The sequence below is a fragment of the Salvelinus fontinalis genome, chromosome 39 (genome assembly GCF_029448725.1).
Source record: "Salvelinus fontinalis isolate EN_2023a chromosome 39, ASM2944872v1, whole genome shotgun sequence".
NCBI lineage: Eukaryota > Metazoa > Chordata > Actinopteri > Salmoniformes > Salmonidae > Salvelinus > Salvelinus fontinalis.
The window spans coordinates 13,132,548-13,156,516 of NC_074703.1; the positions used below are offsets into that span (position 1 = coordinate 13,132,548).

Here is a 23,969-nt window from a genome sequence, read left to right on the forward strand (position 1 = left end):
GAGCCTGTTCAGTATTTCAGGAGAGAAGGGATGTGGGCTGCGTTCAGCAAGGCACAATGTTTTGGAAGAAATAGAAACTGATAGAAATAGAAACTGTAGAACAAACACGCCTCTGTAGAAGAAGGAATAATGTCCTCTCTATTCTTGACTTTCTACTTGCAACGTTCCACAAGGGTTGCCTATTGAACAAAGCCCTGATGCTCGTTCAGGATTACACAACAGAATGGAGGGGAGAGAGGTCGCTGTGTGTCTGCAACTACTACAGATCATGAGAGCCAGTTGGAAGATCCCAGCGCCATCAGAATGAACTAAATCTGTTCTGGAACAGTAAGAGCATTTTGTTCATGGTGGAGAGTTGAGGTGTATTTAACACAACATAACAAAAGCTTCTGGAGGACTGCATGATAAATGCTTTATAAATGAAAATGTCACGGTATAATAGTAAGGGTTACGATACATGAGCACTCTAATACTTGGTGGGAGAGGAAGATTAGGTTTTAATCATAGGAAGGATGGTAAGAGGTATAATTCAGCACACCCACTATATACCACCAACATGTAGACATTTACTGTATGTCGTCAAAACGTAGTAACTTATTCCTGATGCCGATATTAAGGTTGCCTTCAGTTCCCCATCTTCATACTCCAAGCTAAGGACCTGCTCCAACAACTTGCTTACGATCAAATCACATGAACTTGATTAACCTTTGAGGGCTATTAAAATTCAGTTATTGATCAAGAGCCCAAAGAACATTTTCAATCCTGTTTAGTCTAGACTACTATCCACCCAGACAGATCACCACAGACACGACATCATCCCCGGCTGTTTATCTACACTTCAATGTTAACTCCAATCTGAACATTTCCATCCAACAAACAGAAACAACTGAACAGAATATATTGCCCATCCACACACAAGTACAATAGAGGAATGCTTTCCTATTGAATTAAAATCCTCCCTCTATATTTATCTAACCTGAGACAGGTGCTTGTGGAAAATATTAATAAAAACAACTTGGAAAAAGTGTTTGAATGTTGGGCACAAGCACTAATTTGTTCACTCCACACCTGCTACTAGCATGTGTGTACATCTGGAGTCAATTAGGACGTCAGTGACAAGGGTCTCAAGAGAAAATGACTGAAAATAACCAGCCACAATTCACTTGTACAAAAGCCAACAGGTTAGTGATTACAAACTAAAATGCAAAGTTTTAAGTATCTGAAAAGGAACTAAAAATATAGGTTGTGTGGAGGACTGAAATCAATGCGACACAGGACAGGCATTTACTTTGTTTAAGGGAACACAAACCAATATTCTTTTGGACCACCTCAGGAGGAGCTATAGGAGGACAGGGTCATTGTAATACCTGGAATGGAATATATAGAACTGTATCAAAATTATGGAAACCACTCGATTCCATTAATTCCATTTCAGCCATTACAATCATCCCATCCTCCTATAACTCCTCTCACCAGTCTCCACTGCATTGGTCTTATATATCCCACACACAGTAGCAATCTCTTGTCAGGGTAAGCTGAGGTGAGACACTAAGCGAAGGGAATTTACTACTGTTGGCTTTTGTGTATGCCGTAATCTTCACCTAAGCCTTCTTCCCTCGCCCAGCTTACTGTCTTGTCTCTGTCTTTTACAGGCTAGTTTTCTAGAGGACCTTGGTGCATTGAGTAAAGAGAGCTAGGTACCCCTGACTCTAATAAGGAAAAGGTAGAAACACTGCCTAGACATGGTTATTCTTGGAATGTCAAAAGTCAGTTTGGGACGCTGGTTTCCATATTCTATTCGCTTGCACGAACCATGGTTTATCGCATTTGTAGGAGCTGTTCTTTGCTGTGCCCTGAGTGGTAGGCTGGGATGGTGGTTTAAATGGGTATGAAAGTAGTATAGGATTAGAGGTGACTGACAGCTTCGTATCTCCTCTAGCAGCTTTAGCCAGGCTGGTTCCATGTTGTCCTCTAGCAACTTTAGCCAGGCTGGTTCCATGTTGTCCTCTAGCAGCTTTAGCCAGGCTGGTTCCATGTTGTCCTCTAGCAGCTTAAGCCAGGCTGGTTCCATCTTGTCCTCTAGCAGCTTTAGCCAGGCTGGTTCCATCTTGTCCTCTAGCAGCTTTAGCCAGGATGGTTCGATGTTGTCCTCTAGCAGCTTTAGCCAGGCTGGTTCCATGTTGTCCTCTAGCAGCTTAAGCCAGGCTGGTTACATGTTGTCCTCTAGCAGCTTTAGCCAGGCTGGTTCCATGTTGTTCTCTAGCAGCTTAAGCCAGGCTGGTTACATATTGTCGTCTAGCAGCTTTAGCCAGGCTGGTTCCATGTTGTCCTCTAGCAGCTTAAGCCAGGCTGGTTACATGTTGTCGTCTAGCAGCTTTAGCCAGGCTGGTTCTATGTTCTCCTCTAGTAGCTTTAGCCAGGCTGGTTCCATGTTGTCCTCTAGCAGCTTTAGCCAGGCTGGTTCCATGTTGTCCTCTAGCAGCTTTAGCCAGGCTGGTTCCATGTTTTCGTCTAGCAGCTTTAGCCAGGCTGGTTCCATGTTATCCTCTAGCAGCTTTAGCCAGGCTGGTTCCATGTTGTCCTCTAGCAGCTTTAGCCAGGCTGGTTACATGTTGTCCTCTAGCAGCTTTAGCCAGGCTGGTTCCATGTTGTCGTCTAGCAGCTTTAGCCAGGCTGGTTCCATGTTATCCTCTAGCAGCTTTAGCCAGGCTGGTTCCATGTTGTCCTCTAGCAGCTTTAACCAGGCTGGTTCCATCTTGTCCTCTAGCAGCTTTAGCCAGGCTTGTTACATCTTGTCCTCTAGCAGCTTTAGCCAGGCTGGTTCCATCTTGTCCTCTAGCAGCTTTAGCCAGGCTTGTTACATCTTGTCCTCTAGCAGCTTCACCAGGCTGGTTCCATCTTGTCCTCTAGCAGCTTTAGCCAGGCTTGTTACATCTTGTCCTCTAGCAGCTTTAGCCAGGCTGGTTCCATCTTGTCCTCTAGCAGCTTTAGCCAGGCTGGTTCCATGTTGTCCTCTAGGAGCTTTAGCCAGGCTGGTTCCATGTTTTCCTCTAGCAGCTTTAGCCAGGTTGGTTCCATGTTGTCCTCTAGCAGCTTTAGCCAGGATGGTTCGATGTTGTCCTCTAGCAGCTTTAGCCAGGCTGGTTCCATGTTGTCCTCTAGCAGCTTTAGCCAGGCTGGTTCCATGTTGTCCTCTAGCAGCTTTAGCCAGGCTGGTTCAATGTTGTCCTCTAGCAGCTTTAGCCAGGCTGGTTCCATGTTGTCCTCTAGCAGCTTTAGCCAGGCTGGTTACATGTTGTCCTCTAGCAGCTTAAGCCAGGCTGGTTCCATGTTGTCCTCTAGGAGCTTTAGCCAGGCTGGTTCCATGTTTTCCTCTAGCAGCTTTAGCCAGGCTGGTTCCATGTTGTCCTCTAGCAGCTTTAGCCCGGCTGGTTCCATGTTGTCCTCTAGCAGCTTTAGCCAGGCTAGTTCCATGTTGTCTTCTAGCAGCTTTAGCCAGGCTGGTTCCATGTTGTCCTCTAGCAGCTTTAACCAGGCTGGTTCCATGTTGTCCTCTAGCAGCTTTAGCCAGGCTGGTTACATCTTGTCCTCTAGCAGCGTTAGCATGGCTGGTTCCATGTTGTCTTCTAGCAGCTTTAGCCAGGCTGGTTCCATCTTGTCTTCTAGCAGCTTTAGCCAGGTTGGTTCCATGTTGTCCTCTAGCAGCTTTAGCCAGGATGGTTCGATGTTGTCCTCTAGCAGCTTTAGCCAGGCTGGTTCCATGTTGTCCTCTAGCAGCTTTAGCCAGGCTGGTTCCATGTTGTCCTCTAGCAGCTTTAGCCAGGATGGTTCGATGTTGTCCTCTAGCAGCTTTAGTCAGGCTGGTTCCATGTTGTCCTCTAGCAGCTTTAGCCAGGCTGGTTCCATGTTGTCCTCTAGCAGCTTTAGCCAGGCTGGTTACATGTTGTCCTCTAGCAGCTTTAGCCAGGCTGGTTCTATGTTCTCCTCTAGCAGCTTTAGCCAGGCTGGTTCCATGTTGTCGTCTAGCAGCTTTAGCCAGGCTGGTTCCATGTTGTCCTCTAGCAGCTTTAGCCAGGCTGGTTCCATCTTGTCCTCTAGCAGCTTTAGCCAGGCTGGTTCCATGTTATCCTCTAGCAGCTTTAGCCAGGCTGGTTCCATCTTGTCCTCTAGCAGCTTTAGCCAGGCTGGTTCCATCTTGTCCTCTAGCAGTTTTAGCCAGGCTGGTTACATATTGTCTCTCGCTTTGAAACCCTTCGCATTGTAACGCCTTGTCGTTGAGGATGGGGTGGGGACGATTGTGGAAGTGGTATCTCTGTGACACAGGAGGTTGGTGGCACCTTAATTGGGGAGGATGGGGTCATGGTAATGACTGGAGCAGAATCAGTGGAATGGTATCAAATACATGGTTTCTATGTGTTTGATGCCATTCCATTCGTTCCGTTCCAGACATTATTATAAGCCGTCCTCCCCTCAGCAGCCTCCCCTGCTCTATGAATGTGTCGGTTTGAATGAACATACTGTAATGTAGATGGGTCTTCTCTGCTCAAAACAAAGCTTCTAAAATTGATTGAGTGTTAACAGTACTATCATATTAAATCAGCCCTCTTAGGTTTGGTTTGTTCTTTCAGTTAACTTTTTCTACTTTCAGGTTAAGTGAAACATTTTCAGTTAGTGATTCGTTGCAAATTTAAGGTTGGTAATCAGAAGTATAGAGTCAAAATTTGCTTCCAAAAAGTATTGAGTGATGGTAAAAGTAAGCCTGTGGCCTTTAAAGTTCTGCAGTAGACTGTTTTGCACCTATAGTAGTGAAGTCAAGACACAGTCAAGCTTCCACCGTCAGAGCTGAAGAGCACATTGGAGCTGGTCCACCGTCAGAGCTAAAGAGCACATTGGAGCTGGTGTTTGCATAACATTGTGGGTTTAACATATTGACATCTCACTGCAGTTAATGAAATCCTTGGGGCCCTTCGACACTATTCATGCATCTATGATGTTAATGCTAGAAATGTATTGTTGAAGTATTATTCATTTTTAGCCTCACTGTCCTTGACACTGACATTCACGTTGAAAACAATCAGTCCTTTGTGATAACCTCCGTTGTCCACTCAGTTTCCTATGACTGACATCAAAACAATGCTCCTTAGCTGAAAGAAAGTAGCATAAACATATGAACACACTGCCTGTGTGATAGAGGGAGAAAACCAGAGAGCACGTACGAGAGGAGCGACAGCGCTTTAATCAAAAGCCAGACCAAACTCCCCAAGGTGCACTCAAACGCTGTCTTTTAGACCTGATTTAATGAACTAGTGTCTCAAGGTGCTTTCATCAACGTCTCTTCAATTAGGAGGACTGATCTAAATTGGAAGCTTTTGAGAGAGAGCTGATAAAGGTACACACACAGAGAGAGAGAGAGAGAGAGAGGGGGGGGGGGGAGATAAGGAGAGAGAGATATGGAGATGACTGAGGTGCGAACAGTGTGAGGCTAGAGGGACAGGCTGCTGTCACTTGGCTGCCAGTCAGGCCTGCATGTGAGAGGGGATCAGAGGAACACAACTGGCAAGAGAGACAGGATCTAAAGTGAACAAAAAAAGCTGCTACTTCCAGCTAACAAGAAGGAACCAAAACAAGACGAAATGAAAGACGGAAAGGAAGGGGGATACCTAGTCAGTTGCACAACTGAATGCATTCAACCGAAATGTGTCCTCCGCATTTACCCCAACCCCAGAGAGAGAGAGAGAGAGAGAGAGAGAGAGAGAGAGAGAGAGAGAGAGAGAGAGAGAGAGAGAGAGAGAGAGAGAGAGAGAGAGAGAGAGAGAGAGAGAGAGAGAGAGAGAGAGAGAGAGAGAGAGAGAGAGAGAGAGAGAGAGAGATCCCATAGCTAATGCAAGCGTGACTTCCACCCATCTCACTATGATGAATTCTGATCAAAACGAAGAGCGAGTAAGAGCGCTTCCGGAAAATTGTAATATTTCAATATTTCTCAAGTCCCTGTTGAAAATGAAAATTCATCAAATATGCTAATTTGCACGAGCCAGAAACAAAACACAAACAAACATGGGCATCGTTGTTGAGTAAAGCCTTCGAATGCAGAAGACAGGAGGACTAATGGTAATGCACCGTAACAGTGTTTAACATGCTAAACTGCTGAGGCAACGCAGCTCGAGCTGCACGCTAACCTACAGGGGTGCACGGAGACGCTTAAAGGAAATCTTTTTACTTTGATTTTTTCTGGAGAGTTGTGAGACGATCTCCATGAGCACAAAACTGCTCATTTCTTGAGAGACATTTAGGTAGAGCAGACTTTTCTAAAACAGACATGGGATTCCCATCTGTCTTACTTCAAACAGCTCACAGCTCAACAGATATACTGGCAGTCAAGTGGAAAAATATCTAAATAAGAGATATTTGCATTGAGACTGTTTATCATGAAGAGGGGCTGTTTGTTTGGAGAGTTTATACTCTGGTGGTGGTTAATGGACTGTATGCTTTTTGCAAGATCCTAGGATCTTTGGATAGTGTGTGTGTGTGTTTGAAAGTGTAAGAGAGAGAAATTGATGAAGAGAAAATGGAGAGGGTTTAGGGTGTGGGATACAGAGTGGGTGTCTAGATGCTAAATGTAATTTGTTGAATGTAATGGAGGCATTCACGCATAATTTGATGTCTTCCATTTGAGTCTTTTCAGCTCTGATGCACTCACTGAGCCACTGCTTGTCATCATTATTAATGTGTTTTATCATTAAACAAGCCTGTTGCCTCGGCTACGTAGAATCCTGCTCTATTCGGCACCTTGCAACGCACACACACGGACGCACGGACGCACGCACGCACGCACGCACGCACACACACACACACACACACACACACACACACACACACAGACACACAATCGGACACACACACAGACACAATCGGACGCACGCACGCACGCACGCACACACACACACACACACACACACACACACACACACACACACACACACACACACACACACACACACACACACACACACACACACACACACACACACACACACACACTGTTTGTGTTCATAAGAGGATATCTCTGGAGATTGGAGATTGGTAGTACGTGGCTGTTAGTAGAGATAATGAGACCCATCTGCACACAGTCACACTTTCACACAATAATACAGCCACACTGTCACAGAATAACACAGTCACACAATCATACAGTCACACAATAATACAGTCACAAAATAATAGTCATCCAGTCACAGAATAATACAGTCACAAAATAATACAGTCATACAGTCACTCAGTCACTGCCTGACCTTTCCAACTGAGAAATCTGAATATACACACCATACACACGACATACACACCTGGACACTGAAACATGGTGACGAGCCTCAATGAAGGATGGAGGATCATGAGTATCGACTTGCTCCCGCTCAGCTTGATAGCTCCAAGGTTGATGTACGGAGACAACTTTTACCCACAGCCATTGTAAACCATGACTGGTGGAGGTTTGTTAACCATGACTTTGACTATCTTCCTCTGGCTGGTGGAGGTTTGTTAACCATGACTTTGACTATCTTCCTCTGGCTGGTGGAGGTTTGTTAACCATGACTTTGACTATCTTCCTCTGGCTGGTGGAGGTTTGTTAACCATGACTTTGACTATCTTCCTCTGGCTGGTGGAGGTTTGGGGCAGGATATTTCTACAAAGTTTATTGGTCACGTACACAGTTTTGCAGATGTTATCGCGGATGCAGCGAAAGGCTTGTGTTTCTAGCTCCAACAGTGCAACAATATCTAGCAATACAGTAGTATCTGTTTTCCTGGGGTTTTGTCATACTGTATACCTGGTGGCTGTGTTTGCAACCAGTCTTTCACTGCACTCCGTAGTCAAGCTGTTTTTCATCTGTTTAGAAATGTATCTTAAAAGGTGTGATGATGAAACACAAACAGGCAAACACTCAACAAGAAATACATCCTTTTAATGTACTGTGTGTCTGGATGAAGCATTTTTCTGCTGCTCTAAAATATAACTAAAACATCTCAAAGGTGTATGTCCATGCTACTTTCCCCAAGGACAAATAGAAAAATACTCAAACTTCATTTCCCTTTCAATAAGAGTCAACAGAAAGTAATAGCTAAACCAACAAGTGAATCGTGATCTTTTGAGATAGTCTGGCATCACGTTTTAAACTAGGGGCCACCATCGAGAGTGACGTGATGACCTGATCTTACTAAGGCCTGGAGTTTCTCACAAAGTCAGGAAAGACTCCTGGCCCTCTCATAGCCCTGTACCAGGCATGAGTGGTTGTTGTACCTTTTATATTGCTAAGTAATAAGATTTCACAATGAAGTCTTAAGGAGTATATAAACCCACCAGAGACCAGCCAGTTACAGGACTCTGTAATCTGACAAATGTCATTTCCAGAACTATCTCTCTAGCCTACATAAACACCGTTACACCATTATTGTTGGTCACCTTCTCACTAAGATAACAGAATATTGTCATGTACGCATTACATTTTGCAACAACAATACTAGGCATAGGACAGGGAGGGGAGGGAGTTACTTCTCCCTGTTCACAAGTTTTAGGCCTATTTATATTCCTAATCTGTGAGCGGCTGAGGTTGGATGAACAGAGGAAAGTTTATTTAAACCTAAAACAATGCTTTGAAAGGCTACACTTATCTCTAAATACGATCTATGTATAATTTAATTCTTGCTGGTTTAAGAAAATGGGGATTTTCCTCTGAGCCTTCAGGGGGATAGAATTCAATGCATGTTTTATTTATGTATGGCTACTTACCACAGCATGCTAGTGCATAAATCCCCCTCATTTGTTAGGATATCTCCCTCTGTCATACCAGTAGAGAGTTGTAATGGTTGGATTACCATATCATCTATTCCGTTCAAAATATTAAAACATGAAAAAAAGATCAAGTGTACATTTTCATTCTTTGGAAGGTGACTGTGGTCCAGTATTTTGCATGTAGCTTTAGAAAGCTAATAGAAGCTAGTAGAAAGCTAATAGAAGCTAGTGGAAAACTAATAGAAGCTAGTAGAAAGCTAATAGAAGCTAGTAGAAAGCTAACACCCCCCAGTTGTTCCTCTTTCTACTGTTTTTTCATTTATTAATTTTAACGGCTCTTTTCTTCCACGGCTAAAAACTTTATTGCCTCCGTTCCTTTGGTTGAAATGCTACTGAAAGGATCAGATGATATGAATAGATGATATGAATAGAGGCTTTAACTATTGAAGCAGTATCAATGAGAGAGGGAGTGGAGCGGGAATGGAGGTGAAGGAGTTTGTGGTGAGCTCCAGGGCTCGTCTTGGCCTCTGAGTGGCACAGCCTTTTGTGCATAGCCCTGGAGCGCTTGGAGATTCATTGAGGGCCCATCGATTTCAGGCCCAGCGTCTAGCTAGCTATCCTCCATTGCTTCCCTCGCTGAGCGCCACCGCTGTTCACAGATCAATGGGGAAATGGAGTTTTTGATAGGACTAATTCTGCCTGGCTCATGGACTGTGTCTGCCACAGTGTTTCTGTCGAGGGCTGAGGAGGACTGAGCTGCATGTGCCTGCTTGGCAGCTGGTGAACGCAAGTTCTCCTGTGGTCCCTAAGCCATGTCGTCCTCCTCTAACGGAGTGGTTGGGGTTGGACCTCACACGCCTACCCAGCACTCCACACTGTGATCTTCCCCGTTGCGCCACAGGAAAGAATCCCACTTCATTGTGACAGATAGGAGTGATGATTCATCGTATTAGACCTTCTCATTTGACTTCCAGTGGTATTCAAACTTTTTCAGCCTGGACCCCATTTTTTTCCCAACCAGAATTTCTGGGGACCCTACTTTTTTCACAATAATTTCTCGCGACCCCACCCTACCCCAAATCTAATGACAACCTTAAAAGCGGTACATTTACATTTTTACATCAACAAATAACCTTGAAATTAAAAGTAACCAATAAATACTGTGAAGTTGACCATGGATTTTGTTTTTGCAACAACGCAGATCAACAGAAAACACAGGCTTCAATCATGCCTGGAAACCTGGCAGTAGTGCTGAACCATTAGTGCTTTTTGAGGTCGGTTTGGTTTCGGTTACATTAAAAATGAAAGGTTTTCGATTTCGGTTTCAATTATTTGTGTTGAATGCTGTAACAACACAGAATAAAACAATGAATACAATGAAAAGTCCCACGATGGTAGTGACTGCCCATTACTGCTTATCACTTATTAACCATAATTTATTCACGTTAGTTTACTTTAATAAAATAATTCAATTCTTGTGTATATTACATTTGTTTTATTTGATTACTTTCTTAATTCATTCCAAGTCATTATCTAATCGCTATAGAGCTGCTGCCTATGCTGTCTGACAAAAATCACTATTTTGTAGTTCTTCAAAGTAAATAATGCATGCTTTTATGACTGCTGAATACCAACTATCAATTACTTTGATAATGTATTTTCAGGTAGAGATACCTGGCCAAGCAACAGCTGATCTCTACATCCTCTCACGATACCGCATTCTTGTCTCCTCCGTAGCAGGCGTAAAGAAACATGCATAGTTTCATACTGTACTGTCTTTGGATACACAGACCGGACAATTATATTATGGCCATTGTAGTTAATTACCATGTTTTACACGCTAAACTATGTAGAATATTGGCCTGCTGGAAACTACAACTCCCTACTATATTGCACAGTTCAGGCTGGATCTGATTCATCTATAGAGATATTGTGCAATTTGACTATTGAGGTCAAAGAAAAAAACAGAACGAAATAGAACTGATGTCGGTCAGTTAGTTGTTTAAAAAACGGACAATAACAGATGTATTGGTTAATCGCTCAGCACTAACTGGCAGCAAGCCAACCTGTTACCTGGATGTCTTGTCTAACAAGCAAAGAAATTATAAGCTTATTGTAGCAAATACCTATTACCCAGAATGCATCACAAACCCTACCAATTACCTAATTGACAGTCAACTTCAATAAAGGTATGAAAAAGGTACAAACACATTCAGGTAATATATTCCACATGATCAATATCCCCACATCAATGACAGTCAATAAATGTGCTTTTCATAATAAAGGTGCTAATCGACGTCTGGACATCATAATCAGGCAAGACTTTTGCTTATGTGACAGAGGACATTGGACAATAATAACAAATATATTCACTCAAGAAAATTGTATTTTTCAAATAATCTTTTTCAAAAACATTTGTATATTTTCCAATACAATACAATAATCTGTACTCTTATTTGTTTGGTAATTTATTTTTAATTTTTACTAAATGTCTATAAAAATGTACCATTTTGGCACCCAACTGGAGGTTCACGACCCCAACTTTGAATCCCACTGTTATAGGGTGTCTGGTTGTGACACGAGAAAATATAAATCCCACTATTTGAAACTATCTATGGGTGTTGGGAGGGATAGTGAGAAGAAATTGTTCCTGAGCAGTGGACAGAACAGGGATTGATTCAAGAATCTGGTTCAAATTGATTCAAGAATCTGGTTTCCTGACTGTTACTCTGTCAGATTATTTACCTCAGTTTGGATCTCACTATGGGCCAATGCGGGTGAAGTAGCACCTTAGGAAGTCGAACCCACATTACTTTTCACAGGGTTCAGGGCCGCAAAAAATCGTAACTTTATCCCAAATACAAGTTAAATATCATACGATATACTGGGTATGGTACAGTATGCATGGTGTGTACAGTATCTGAGAACTCAGCTATCATCGATTGGACTCTATAGTAGTGGGGCGGCAGGTAACGCAGCAGCTAGAGTGTTGGGCCAGTAACCAAAAGGTTGCTGGTTTGAATATCCGAGCCAACAAGGTGGAAAATCAATGTGCCCTTGAGCAAGGCACTTAAGCCTAATTTGGTCCAGGGGCACTGTACTAGTATGGCTGACCCTGTAAAACAACACATTTCCCTGCACCTATCTGGTGTATGTAACAACAAAAACATCTTTATTTTTTACAATGGTGTACTGAATCAATCCATTCATCTATTATGGAAAGTGTTGTCATGCTCTGAGAGACAGAAAGGGATCTGGTGTAAATATTTCATGCACAGCACCAGTGAGTGAAAGGAGGAACACTTGATTCCATTGCAATGAGGGAAACCCTGTAGTCTACCCCTCAGCATACTATGCTGTCTGAACAGAATGCACTGAACGCTGCAGGAGGTTGATATCCCCCTTTAACCTGTAGCCCTCCTCAACTACACCTGGACCTGGACTGTAACTCATCAGCAGACTGCTTATGAATCGTTAAGGGGAAAGACTTCTCCTTTGAGAAGTCACAATGTAGTAGCTTCCAAAATGGGTTGTTTGCAAACGTGGAGTACGATTTGGGAATTTCTCAGAAAACACTTTAGATTTCGCAGGTTGTCTATTTATAGAAACGATCAAAGCTGTTGGACTGACAAGATTTTTCTTGGAATAGAGAGAAGAATGGACCATTGGCTGAACAGTTTGACTGACACAAAACTGCTTCTGGCAAGAAAGCAGTCTGTCTAAAAGGGTTCTCAAATCAAATCAAATGTTATTCTGCCTCTCAGTTAAAGTGGGCATGCTGTATGCTTCCACTGTTGGGGGTTCAAGCCCTGTACTGTAAGGGTTCAGATGAGTTAAAACTCAGAGTAGACTCATTAAATATAGATGCACTGAGAGCAGAAGTGAATTCAACCAGTGAACGCTCTATTAATAATGGCTAATAATAAAATATAGGAGAGAGTTTGAATGCCATCTTTTTAAATTGATTATCACTTTGCCTGCATCGCTAATAGACGTGGGGTGCATCAACTTCTGCAGTCTCAAACTGGAGAGGACTAAAAATACAGGGCCAAGTGCGTCAGGGCGGCAGTAAGAGCCATGTCAGTTCATGATTAATTAAAATTGCCGTATGTAAATGATTTCCCCGCCAGGCTGTACCTTTTGCAGTAATTTGGGCACAGTAGAGCGTTTTGGCATCCAAGACCCTCGTTAATTGCTTAAATCTCACGCTGATTCCCCTTCTGTTGGTTTTAGGGTATCTCCAAAATAAACAGGGGGAAAGTGAAAGAGGGAATGAATGAGCTAATTCCACCACCCATAGTTCCCTAGCACAGCAGCACCCGCGATTAGAACGGTGCTTCTCTTTATTGGGCCGCTGGGAGGCCGGAGAGCGCCTGGAGGGGAAACAATTAGTCTATTCATAAAGTACATGCAAAAAAGGTTTATTTCTATTCCCAAATCGTCTGTATCATTGTTTGAACCCGATAACTTCCCCATGTCGTCTTACACGTCTGTAGACACGAGCACAGTGCAGCACACAGCAGGCCATTGTAGCAAATAACAACCGTTTATTCCACAAAGAGCCTGATCTTGCCTTCACCTGTAACTGTGAACCATACATGTAAGTAGGGGCATGCTGTGGTTCTTTTCAGGTTTGCCCCTTCATGTGAAGAAATGAGAGGGTGGTGAAGGGGAGGCCTTCGATGGAATATCTCCCACAGAGTTACATATGTTGCTGTACTTGTTATTCCTCTGTGTCTGTTCTCCCTCTCTCCTAGCATGTCAGGGCAGCAGCAATGGACGCTTCTGGCCGTCATGGCCCTCCTGGTCCTCACAGTGACAGCAGGCGAGGGGGGGAAAGCTGAGAAACAAGGTGAGAAACACCGGCAGATTGGCAGCAGTCAGACAGACAGATGATATGTGGATGGAAGGGGGTCTCCTATTACAGTACCTGCTACAAGGTATGAATGGTAATTTGATGCAAAGCTCAAATCAGGTCAGATTTGTGCATAAATACACTTTAAGCAGGGGGGCTCACTGCAGACTCACAATGACAGACGCATATCTCGGTGCTTTATATATTTGAATACTTTGACCTTTCACGGTGGTAGTGTAGCTCTAGCCTGGCCTAATTACAGCCCACATAATTATGTCCCAGACATGACTGCAGTATAAGGTTGGTGTGTGTGTGTGTGATCCTGCAGGGAAGAAGGAGCGTAAGTCGGACTGTGGGGAGTGGCAGTGGAGTGTGTGCGTGGCCAACGAGGGTGACTGCGGCCTGGGCACCAGGGAGGGCACACGCACTGGCACCGACTGCAAGCAAACAATCAAGACCCAGCGCTGCAAGATCCCCTGTAATTGGAAGAAGCAGTTTGGAGGTGTGTGAGTGTGGTCATGGGGAGCGGACTCAAAACACATTTATAATACAGCACAAACATGACTGGTCTAGGGATTTTATGTCATGCTTTTTGTTGTGTATCCATGTCCATTAAAGGGGAAAACATTCTGCTACTCAATGGAATAGGATTTCAGTTTTGCTTCCAATTCAGTTTTCATGTATGGACATCCCCAGAGAAAGATGGTATGGTTCAGGAAATTACAGCCTGGGTGTATACAGCAGAGATGTGTGTCATCTTCAAACAGAGCATGGGCTTCCTGCTACTTTCCCTACTTGCTTATAGAGCACCACTTACAGCTCACACTCAGACTTGAACCCAAGATCTCTGCTTTGCTAGCACACGTGACTGCCCACCTGAAGTGTCTTACCAGTCGACGCCACATGAAAAGCTAGCTATTCTCTGGCGCTAGTGGAGACACTTCAGGCTGAGGAGTAAGGTTCACACATACCCATATGCTACACATATGCTACACGCCAAATTATAGGTACAGAGGTACACGCTTTTAGAGCACTCTGTTTTGAAGATCCCTGTAGAATTCCCAGAACAATGGTCCTGTTAACCCCTCCTCATCCCCCCCTCCGCTCCCCTCAGCCGAGGGCCCTGGGATTTCAGAGCCAGGTGACAGTGGCCCAAGCTTTTATCTGAGAGGAGTAGGGAAACGAGTGTCACAGCCAAGAGGGAGCTACGCCAGAGTCCAACAAAAGGAAGGGAGAGAGGGATGGAGGGATGACAGACACACAAACAGACACACAAACACGCACACACACACACACACGAATGCAGACACATTCTTACACACAAGAACGGGGCATGGCTATCCTTTCCTGGAACAGCCCTGCATCCTTGGGGAAGGAGTTTAAGGAGGACTGAATATAATGTAAAATAAGATCCTTAATGAAATCCAACCTGTAGACCTCTTAAATGTTTTCCTTCCATAAAGATAATAAAAGATCAAGTGAGAGAGTGGAGGCCCTCTTTGAAAGGCAGAGAATGCCAGACTGTCTGTGTATGGGAAAGACAGATGGAATCTTCAGAGTGGAGAAACTGGGCAAAATGGAGCATAAAGGAGACAATCCGGTCTTGGCAGGGAAATCCATACACTGGCTAATAACACGGTGCACCAGTTGGTGGTTGATAAAGAAAGTCCTGGGGCTGAGAATAGTTGGAATGTAAATATTTTTGCAAATATTACCAGGTCTGGTGTTTTGAGTAGAAGATCAGATTATTTAATGGATAAAACTAAAATTAAAAAATTCCCTTTTCCAGTAAAATAAAGGATGTTCCAGAACAGCAGCTCTCTGAGCTTGAGGGTCCAGGTCTTAATTGCTAATTCTAGGCCGAAAAATGTAATTACATTTAGTTTTCTGCTTGATCAGCTCTATAAAACCTATGGGATGTCTTCTGGGTGCTACAATCACCATGATACAAGCAACCTGGACTTAGGAGTAAACGTAACATAGTAATTACAAATCTGGGACACTCAAATTGGTATGATATGGTATGTATTTATTTGTGGCTGTCCATCCATTTTGTATGATATGTTACAAATTACAATTCGAATGATATGTTATGAATTGCAATTCATATAATTTATTACAAATCTGCAATATGTATGATATGTTGTGAATTCCAATTTGTTATGAATGTTAGCTAGGTGGCTAAGTGGCTAACTCTAACATTAGCTAGGTGGTAGAGCCAGTTGGAGCTGTTCTGTGAAGGGAGTCATACACAGCGTTGTACGAGATCGTCAGTTTCTTGGCAATTTCTCGCATGGAATAGCCTTCATTTCTCAGAACAAGCATAGACTGACGATTTTCAGAAGAAAATTATTTGTTTCTGGCCATTTTGAGCCTGTAATCGAACCCACAAATGCTGATGCTCCAGATACTCAACTAGTCTAAAGAAGGCCAGATGTATTACTTCTTTAATCAGCACAACCGTTTTCAGCTATGCTAACATAATTGCAAAAGAGTTTTCTAATGATCAATTAGCCATTTAAAATGATAAACTTGGATTAGCGAACACAACGTGCCATTGGAACACAGGAGTGATGGTTGCTGATAATGGGCCTCTGTACGCCTATGTAGATATTCCATAAAAAAATCTGCCATTTACAGCTATAATAGTCATTTACAACATTAACAATGTCTACACTGTATTTCTGATCAAGGATTAGCCCCTTTTTTTCAATTTTCGCCTAAAATGACATACCCAAATCTAACTGCCTGTAGCTCAGTTAGCAAGGATATGCAAGGAGCAAGGATATGCATATTCTTGGTACCATCTGAAAGGAAAACGTTTAAGTTTAAGGAAATGTGAAAGGAATGTAGTAGAATATAACACAATAGATCTGGTAAAAGACAATACAAAGAAAAAAACAACTGTTCTTTTGTATTTTCTTTGTACCATCATCTTTGAAATGCAAGAGAAAGGCCATCATATATTATTCCAGCCCAGGTGCAATTTAGATTTTGGCCACTAGATGGCATCAGTGTATGTGCAATGTTTTAGACTGATCCAATGAACCTTTGCATTTCTGTTCAACATTTTGTATCAAGACTGCCCAAATGTGCCTAATTTGTTTATTAATAACGTTTCATGTTCAAATTTGTGCACTTTCCTCAAACAATAGCATGGCATTATTTCACTGTAATAGCTACTGTAAATTGGACAGTGCAGTTAGATTAACATGAATTTAAGCTTTTTGCCATTATCAGATATGTCTATGACCTGGGAAATGTTCTTGTTACTTACAACCTCATGCTAATCGCATTAGCCTACGTTAGCTCAACCATCCCATGGAAGGGACACCAATCCCGAAGAAGATTTATTAATGTTATTTTAATGGACAAAAAATTAGCTTTTCTTTAAAAAACAAGGGCATTTCTAAGTGACCCCAAGCTTTTGAACGGTAGTGTATATACAGTAGGTATGTCTGTAACAACCCTGTAAAATGTGTGTTTTGTATTGTACGTGTATGTCTGTTGTAACCATCTTTCTGTAGGTGAATGCAAGTATGACTTCCAGGCCTGGGGAGAGTGTGACATGGCGACGGGGAAGAAGAACCGGACAGGGGTGCTGAAACGAGCTCTCATGGATGCCACCTGTCCTAACACAGTGAGCGCCACCAAGCCCTGCGGCAAGATCCCCAAGACCAAGCTGCAAGGTAGGCTGAGGGGTAGTGTGGGAGAGCATACCAGCAAACCCATAGATTTACATATATAGTACATATATGTCTTTACCAGTAGTGTATATCCTAAGGGATTTGAATGGTAAGCTAAACCACTGCAAAGGGAACACATGTTTAGTGAATGCTTAACTTACAATACCAGGAAATAGTGTAGGTACCAGTCAATATATCACTAGGCTAAACATATATATACAGTACCAGTCAAAAGTTTGGACACACCTGCTCATTCAAGGATTTTTCTTTATTTTGACTATTTTCTACATTGTACAATAATAGTGAAGACATCAACACTATGAAATAACACATGGAATCATGTAATAAGCATAAAAAGTGTTAAACAAATAAAAATATTTGTTATGTTTTAGATTCTTCAAAGTAGCCACGCTTTGCCTTGATGACAGCTTTGCACACACATTCTCTCAACCAGCTTCACTTGGAATGCTTTTCCAACAGTCTTGATGGAGTTCCCACATATACTGAGCTGCTTTTGTTGGCTGCTTTTCCTTCACTCTGCGGTCCAACTCATCCCAAACCATCTCAATTGGGTTGAGGTTGGGTGATTGTGGAGGCCAGGTCATCTGATGCAGCACTCCATCACTCTCCTTCTTGGTCAAATAGCCCTTACACAGCCTGGAGGTGTGTTAGGTCATTGTCCTGTTGAAAACAACTGACAGTCCCACTAAGCGCAAACCAGATGGAATGGCGTTTTGCTGCAGAATGCATCAGATCAAAGGACAGATTTCCACTGGTCTAATGTCATTGCTCGTGTTTCTTGGCCCAAGCAAGTCTCTTCTTATTATTTGTGTCCTTTAGTAATGGTATCTTTGCAGCAATTCAACCATGAAGGCCTAATTCAAGCAGTCTCCTCTGAACAGTTGATGTTGAGATGTGTCTGTTACTTGAACTCTGTGAAGCATTTATTTGGGCTGCAATTTCTGAGGCTGGTAACTCTAATTAACTTATTATTATTTTAATTTAATTTTTTTATTTAACCTTTGTTTAATCCAGCTCCACTATGGTGGAATTAGCCCCTTCACTGAGCCTAAAATGTTCAGTGGGAGTGATTTCTATAAGTCTTCAAATAGGGTGAACTAAGGTAAATACAAGTATTGAGCAGTCAAGTATGAACATGTAATGCTGCGTTCTCTCAATAACTGCCAGTAGACATCTAGACTCATCTATTTAAAGAAGACAATAGGAGACGTCAAGAAACAACGATTTTTCTCTTTCAATTATGTAAAGCAGTGAGACTGAGATGGTCATGTGAGTTAGTCCAAACAGAACTACTGATCACAGAACATGACATGGAGGATTGCAGATTGTGGTTTTAGTTGGCAATTTTCCCAACAGACATTATAGATTTCTAATGTATTTAGTCTTGGTTCATTTCACCTGTCTGATACAATGAACTAGATGAGTATCTTAATAGAATAATGATATTTTGATATCAATTAAATTGCATATTCAATATTTAGGTGAGTCACAGTTAGCCCTGTTTGTCTAACTACTTCATTCAAAGCGCTGATGAACATTGGCATTCATCATTCCTCAAACCGTGTTTAACATAAGACATTTTTTGCCATTCAGTTTGTTATAAGATGTATACCTCATGTCCAAACTTTACAAAATGTTCCGAAAGTAAATCAGATGAATGCTTTAGTTCAATGCTCCATCATTAACACAGTGACAGAATGTTACCAACGTATAGAGGCCAACACACAGATTTTCATCTATTTTCCCCACATAAAGGCTTTATTAACAACGCCCACTTGTCCGTTATTTAGCTGATGACTCCCACTGTTAAAACCAATCAAGTGAGAGCAGATGTTGTTTAAACATCTAATGAATGCTCCATGATGTTGCCGGTAAAGGACTCATGAGGCTAGTGTGTACATTGTGTCCAATCTGACTGCGTTTTGACAAGTAGGCTACTGTGGTGATATGTTGAGAGTGTGAAACTGGAATAAGGGGAGATTTGGCAGCAGCAATCTGCTTTATGAGAGGGTGGGCCAGAACAGAATCTCAAGGAGCGACTGGACCTGAGCATTGTGTTTCAGGCAGGCTGCTTACAGTAAAGACAGTTTTCCTGCTCGAGGACAGAGAAAAACACGCAGTCCTGTCAATCTGATTGTGATTTTGGGTTCAATTCAAGTTTCCCTCGCCTCCTAATAACCTGGGAGTTAGGGAAATCAAAAAGCTAAAAAGCTGGTAAGACTGTAAGACTCTCACTGTGACGGAAAAAACATGTCAGATTGACAGTGGAGTGGAACCCCTGGCTTGGGTAATGGTTCTCGAAAAAACGGCAATATCTTTCACATAAGCCGAGCAAAGCCTATTTAGGATGTCACGTGTAAGGAATCTGATCCAAATTAAAATCATATTTGTGTTGGTGTATTTCTTCGGTGCACATGTATTTCAGTGACAGAAATAGCAAGGTGACACACAGAAATAACATTATTTCTTCAGTGATTAACATTTAATCGTAATCTCTATACAGTGTGTGTGTGTGTGTGTGTGTGTGTGTGTGTGTGTGTGTGTGTGTGTGTGTGTGTGTGTGTGTGTGTGTGTGTGTGTGTGTGTGTGTGTGTGTGTGTGTGTGTGTGTGTGTGTGTGTGCGCGCAAGCACATGAGCAGGACTGTATAGCACTGTACCTGTATGAATTATCATATGCTCCCAAATGAATCCTGTGTGATGGAGGCCAGTCCTGTTTTAAGTTGGGCCTACTGCCCTGGGGAGGGTGAGAACCACAGTATGAAAGGAGGAGGGAGGGATGACGGAGAAGAAGAATAGAGAGAGTTGAAAAGAAAGACCTGCTATCTGAGAGTATGATTTCCCATGTCTGTCATTTGACAGATAAGCCCTGGCAAGCTAAAGGGTTACTGAGAAACAGAGGCTGACAATGTTTGTTGGTGTGTGTGTGTGTGTGTGTGTGTGTGTGTGTGTGTGTGTGTGTGTGTGTGTGTGTGTGTGTGTGTGTGTGTGTGTGTGGTGTGTGTGTGTGTGTGTGTGTGTGTGTGTGTGTGTGTGTGTGTGTGTGTTGGAAAGGGATTACAGGCCAGGCAGAGTCGCAGAGGAGGGATCAGAGGACTTGTAATGAACTCCGGCTACAGAGCGAGGGACTATCTCACTTCCGTCTGGGGCCACCATATCCACCCAGTCATATTTACAATTCTAAACAGCCACCTTGTCTGCTGCTGCCAGGAGCAATGGAGAAAACATCTGTCAGGCCCATAGTCTTGAGGAGACAATGCTGCGAGGCAGCGAGGGAGTGATCTGAGATTCAGTGTCAGCTTCTCCCTTGTCTAACCTCAGGTAGAGACGGGCCCCACGGAATGAAACGGAAAGGCCGGAAAACAGAGAGTGACAGAAATGAAGCAGAAATGAAACATTATGAATACCTGTAGGATTCTCCTATTCTCCTCCCTCCTTACTCAGAAGAATGAGCAGGGGAGCCACAGTGGGGAGCGGAGAATGTCAGAGCTGATTTGGGGGGAAACAAAAGGCTTTATAGTGATGAAAACCCTGCGGCTGCCGTCAAGGAGTTGTTTTACGGTTTCTCATTCCCCTGAGAAGGGCTGTGTTGTTGTGTCTTTGTGTACAAGACAGCCCATTCAGACACAGAATTCAGTCTTATTGCACTCGGCCTGTTTCACGGCATCCCGGTTCAAAACACATTCTCTCCGAGCCGCTCTGATTATTATGAGTCTGTGTCAAAAGTGCGGTGGCAGAAATGAGAGCGGAGAGAGTACACAGTAATGTGCATATGCAGCAGAAAGCACTCCGGCATGGTGAGAGCTCCAATCTCACAGACAGGGCTCGCAGAGGGAATGTGATTCTCTCTGTCTCCCTAGGGAGCCAAATGTGCTGACAAAGGCACAGGCAAAAACACAGTTAAACAAATTAAAACCACCCAAACAAATTGAGCGAGGAGCAATTTTCAGTGGATTTGTATGAACACCCACGTCCCAATCTCCAAACTCACAGAACTCTCTCGGCTTGTCCGCAACACGTATGCTTATGAGAAATGTATAGATTAGATAGCAGGTCCCTGGGGCATTGACGTCAGCATTATATTTGAGGAGGATTCGAGTGATTGCACACACATTATGCAAGTTAGTAGCACAGGCAACATCTGGTAGGCTATCATCAATCAGTTAGACACTTGTGAATCATGAGTCATCTCTAGGTCTGTGCATTGGCCTGATGCATATCGACCCTTACAACGGGTTCCTTTATAACCACTTATTAATGATTTGTAAATTCTATACAAGTAATCATTACTTCTGTATTTACCGATGGATTGCATGTTTGTTTATCAGGGATAAAAGATTAGCATCGGGATGATTTACAATACTTTATATGCTGATTATCATCACATTTCTTCACATTAATTCTCCAATGCAGATAGGATGTTTCACATAGATTATTAAAGGGCATGTGAAGGATAAGCAAATGATTCCTCAATGTTTACATGACTTTGTTACCGTTTAATGTTGATGGCTTATTGTACTGTACATGACTTGGCTTGGTACTGCATATTGGCTAATGCTGCATTGGTGGTGAATAGATCGATTCATGTACTGTAAATTCAAATCCAGTTTGAATCGTTCTAATATGTTGCAGTGGAGCAGCAACGTACAGTAGTATTGATGGAGTGTTTATGTTGAGGACATTTTTCTCAGATTAGCTGGAGAGGGTGACAAGGCTTTCATCAACAAACTGACGTGGGAGGATCTTAAATTAGTGGCAGGTGGGAACTTGCTTTAGATCAGGTACAAAACAAACAGGTGTTGATTAGCCAGTTGACATCCTCGTCTGTTACCGCCCACCAACAACATCCCACCCTGTAATCTACAATGATAGGAGCTCCTGGGGGAAACAGACTATAGATGAGTCCTGCCTTTTCCTTGTTGTTTACTTTCCCCCTCACGCTCTTCTAAACACAGACAGACAGGCAGGCATGCAGGCAGGCATGCAGGCAGGCAGGCAGGCAGGCAGACAGGCAGGCAGGCAGACAGACAGACAGACAGACAGACAGACAGACAGACAGACAGACAGACATGCGGGCAGACAGACAGACAGACAGACAGACAGACAGACAGACAGACAGACATGCGGGCAGTTAGACAGACAGACAGACAGACAGACAGACAGACAGACAGACAGACAGACAGACAGACAGACAGACAGACAGACAGACAGACAGACAGACAGACAGACAGACAGACAGACAGACAGACAGACAGACAGACAGACAGACAGATAGACAGATAGACAGATAGACAGATAGACAGATAGACAGATGGATGGATACATAGCAGAATGCCAGGTACTAAAGCCACTCTTGTGGGACGATGATAAAGCACTTTTCATGTTTGTCCACATGCACAGTAAACCTGCACTCCTCAGGCCAGCGGTAGGATAAACAACACACCCAGGGAATGAGTGAGCGAGACAGGAGCTTGAAATGGAGTGCCAGTTAATAAGGCCCAAATAAAAATAGCAAAAGATATTCCCTGTTTGATGACCAATGACAAGTTCTACTAAAACCCAAATGGTTGATGATAGCTGAAAAACTGGCAAATTTACTTTTCATGGAAGACTGTCTGAAAGGCAGGTTATGGTCGTCAAAAACCTGACTTCAGGGTAAGTGACAGTATGGATGTAGATTCTATCCTGATGCCCACCTGTTCTTGCAGATGTCAAGAAGCCGAAGCGGGAGGGGAAGAAGAGGGAGCGCACCCCGATGGATTAGTGGTGCATCATGGGAAGCAGGACGTGGAAGTTGATGCTTATACTGCCCTATCTCAACATGGTTCCTATTTGTTTGTCCTGTAGGTTTATAGGGGCTTGTAGCAGCTACACAACAAAGAGTTGGATAGTAGTGATAAAATGTATTTCTTTCCAAATTTCTCATAGGAAAATCTTGTGGGGGATTTAATACTCTGTGTGAATAATACAAATTAAGCATTTCTTAATAAAAGGCTTACCTTAACATTTTTCAGGGTCATTGTTGGAAAAAAATATATATTGGATTTTTGTTCATATTACTTAACATCCTTTTCGTTTGAGGTACAAAATGATTCTCACTCAAATAAAAAATCCTTTCTTGCATGTCTTGATTTAAAGCAGCTTCAAGTTAAAACCCATTACTGGGGTTTTAAAGGTTATGTTGCTGGTACCCTCAACAGCAAAATTGCTAACAACTTTTCTAACAACTTTTGAGGGCATACATTAATAAGAAACATAAGTACTCATTGATGTAAAGGACATTCCTTTCCTAATGTTATCTACAGTGAAGATGTAAACTATTGTCAGATGACTGTATAAATTAGCTACTGTACTGTACAGTTGTTAGTGTGTAAGAGGTTAGTTCTGGTCCTCCTGCTATTATGCTTCACTTTGTAGTTCCCCCGCTCTCCAGTTGAACTCTGAGTAAAACTGTTATTGTAGTTACAACTAGAGTTGACCTGTCATAATTATCGATTACATTTAAAAAAATAAAGTTTGAAATGATGTCCAAATATGTGTGATGTTTACTCACCCTGATTGAAGTCATTGCATGTTCATATGAAATTATGGAGGCTTAATATGAAAGCTAAATATAAACCTAATG

At 42.7% G+C, this 23,969-nt stretch overlaps 1 protein-coding gene across 2 annotated transcripts in view; it reads left to right on the forward strand.

The window, feature by feature from the left end:
* Positions 1-23,877, forward strand: part of LOC129838684 (pleiotrophin-A-like) — a 58,683-nt gene extending 34,806 nt beyond the window's left edge. For both annotated transcript variants that reach the window (XM_055905816.1, XM_055905815.1), the window contains exons 2-5: positions 13,542-13,636; positions 13,968-14,141; positions 17,167-17,328; positions 23,053-23,877. In XM_055905816.1, coding sequence (XP_055761791.1) covers positions 13,543-13,636; positions 13,968-14,141; positions 17,167-17,328; positions 23,053-23,108 — 486 coding nt within the window. In that variant the 5' untranslated portion in view covers position 13,542 and the 3' untranslated portion in view covers positions 23,109-23,877. The remainder of the gene's footprint in view (positions 1-13,541; positions 13,637-13,967; positions 14,142-17,166; positions 17,329-23,052) is intronic.
* The last annotated feature ends 92 nt before the right edge of the window (positions 23,878-23,969 follow it).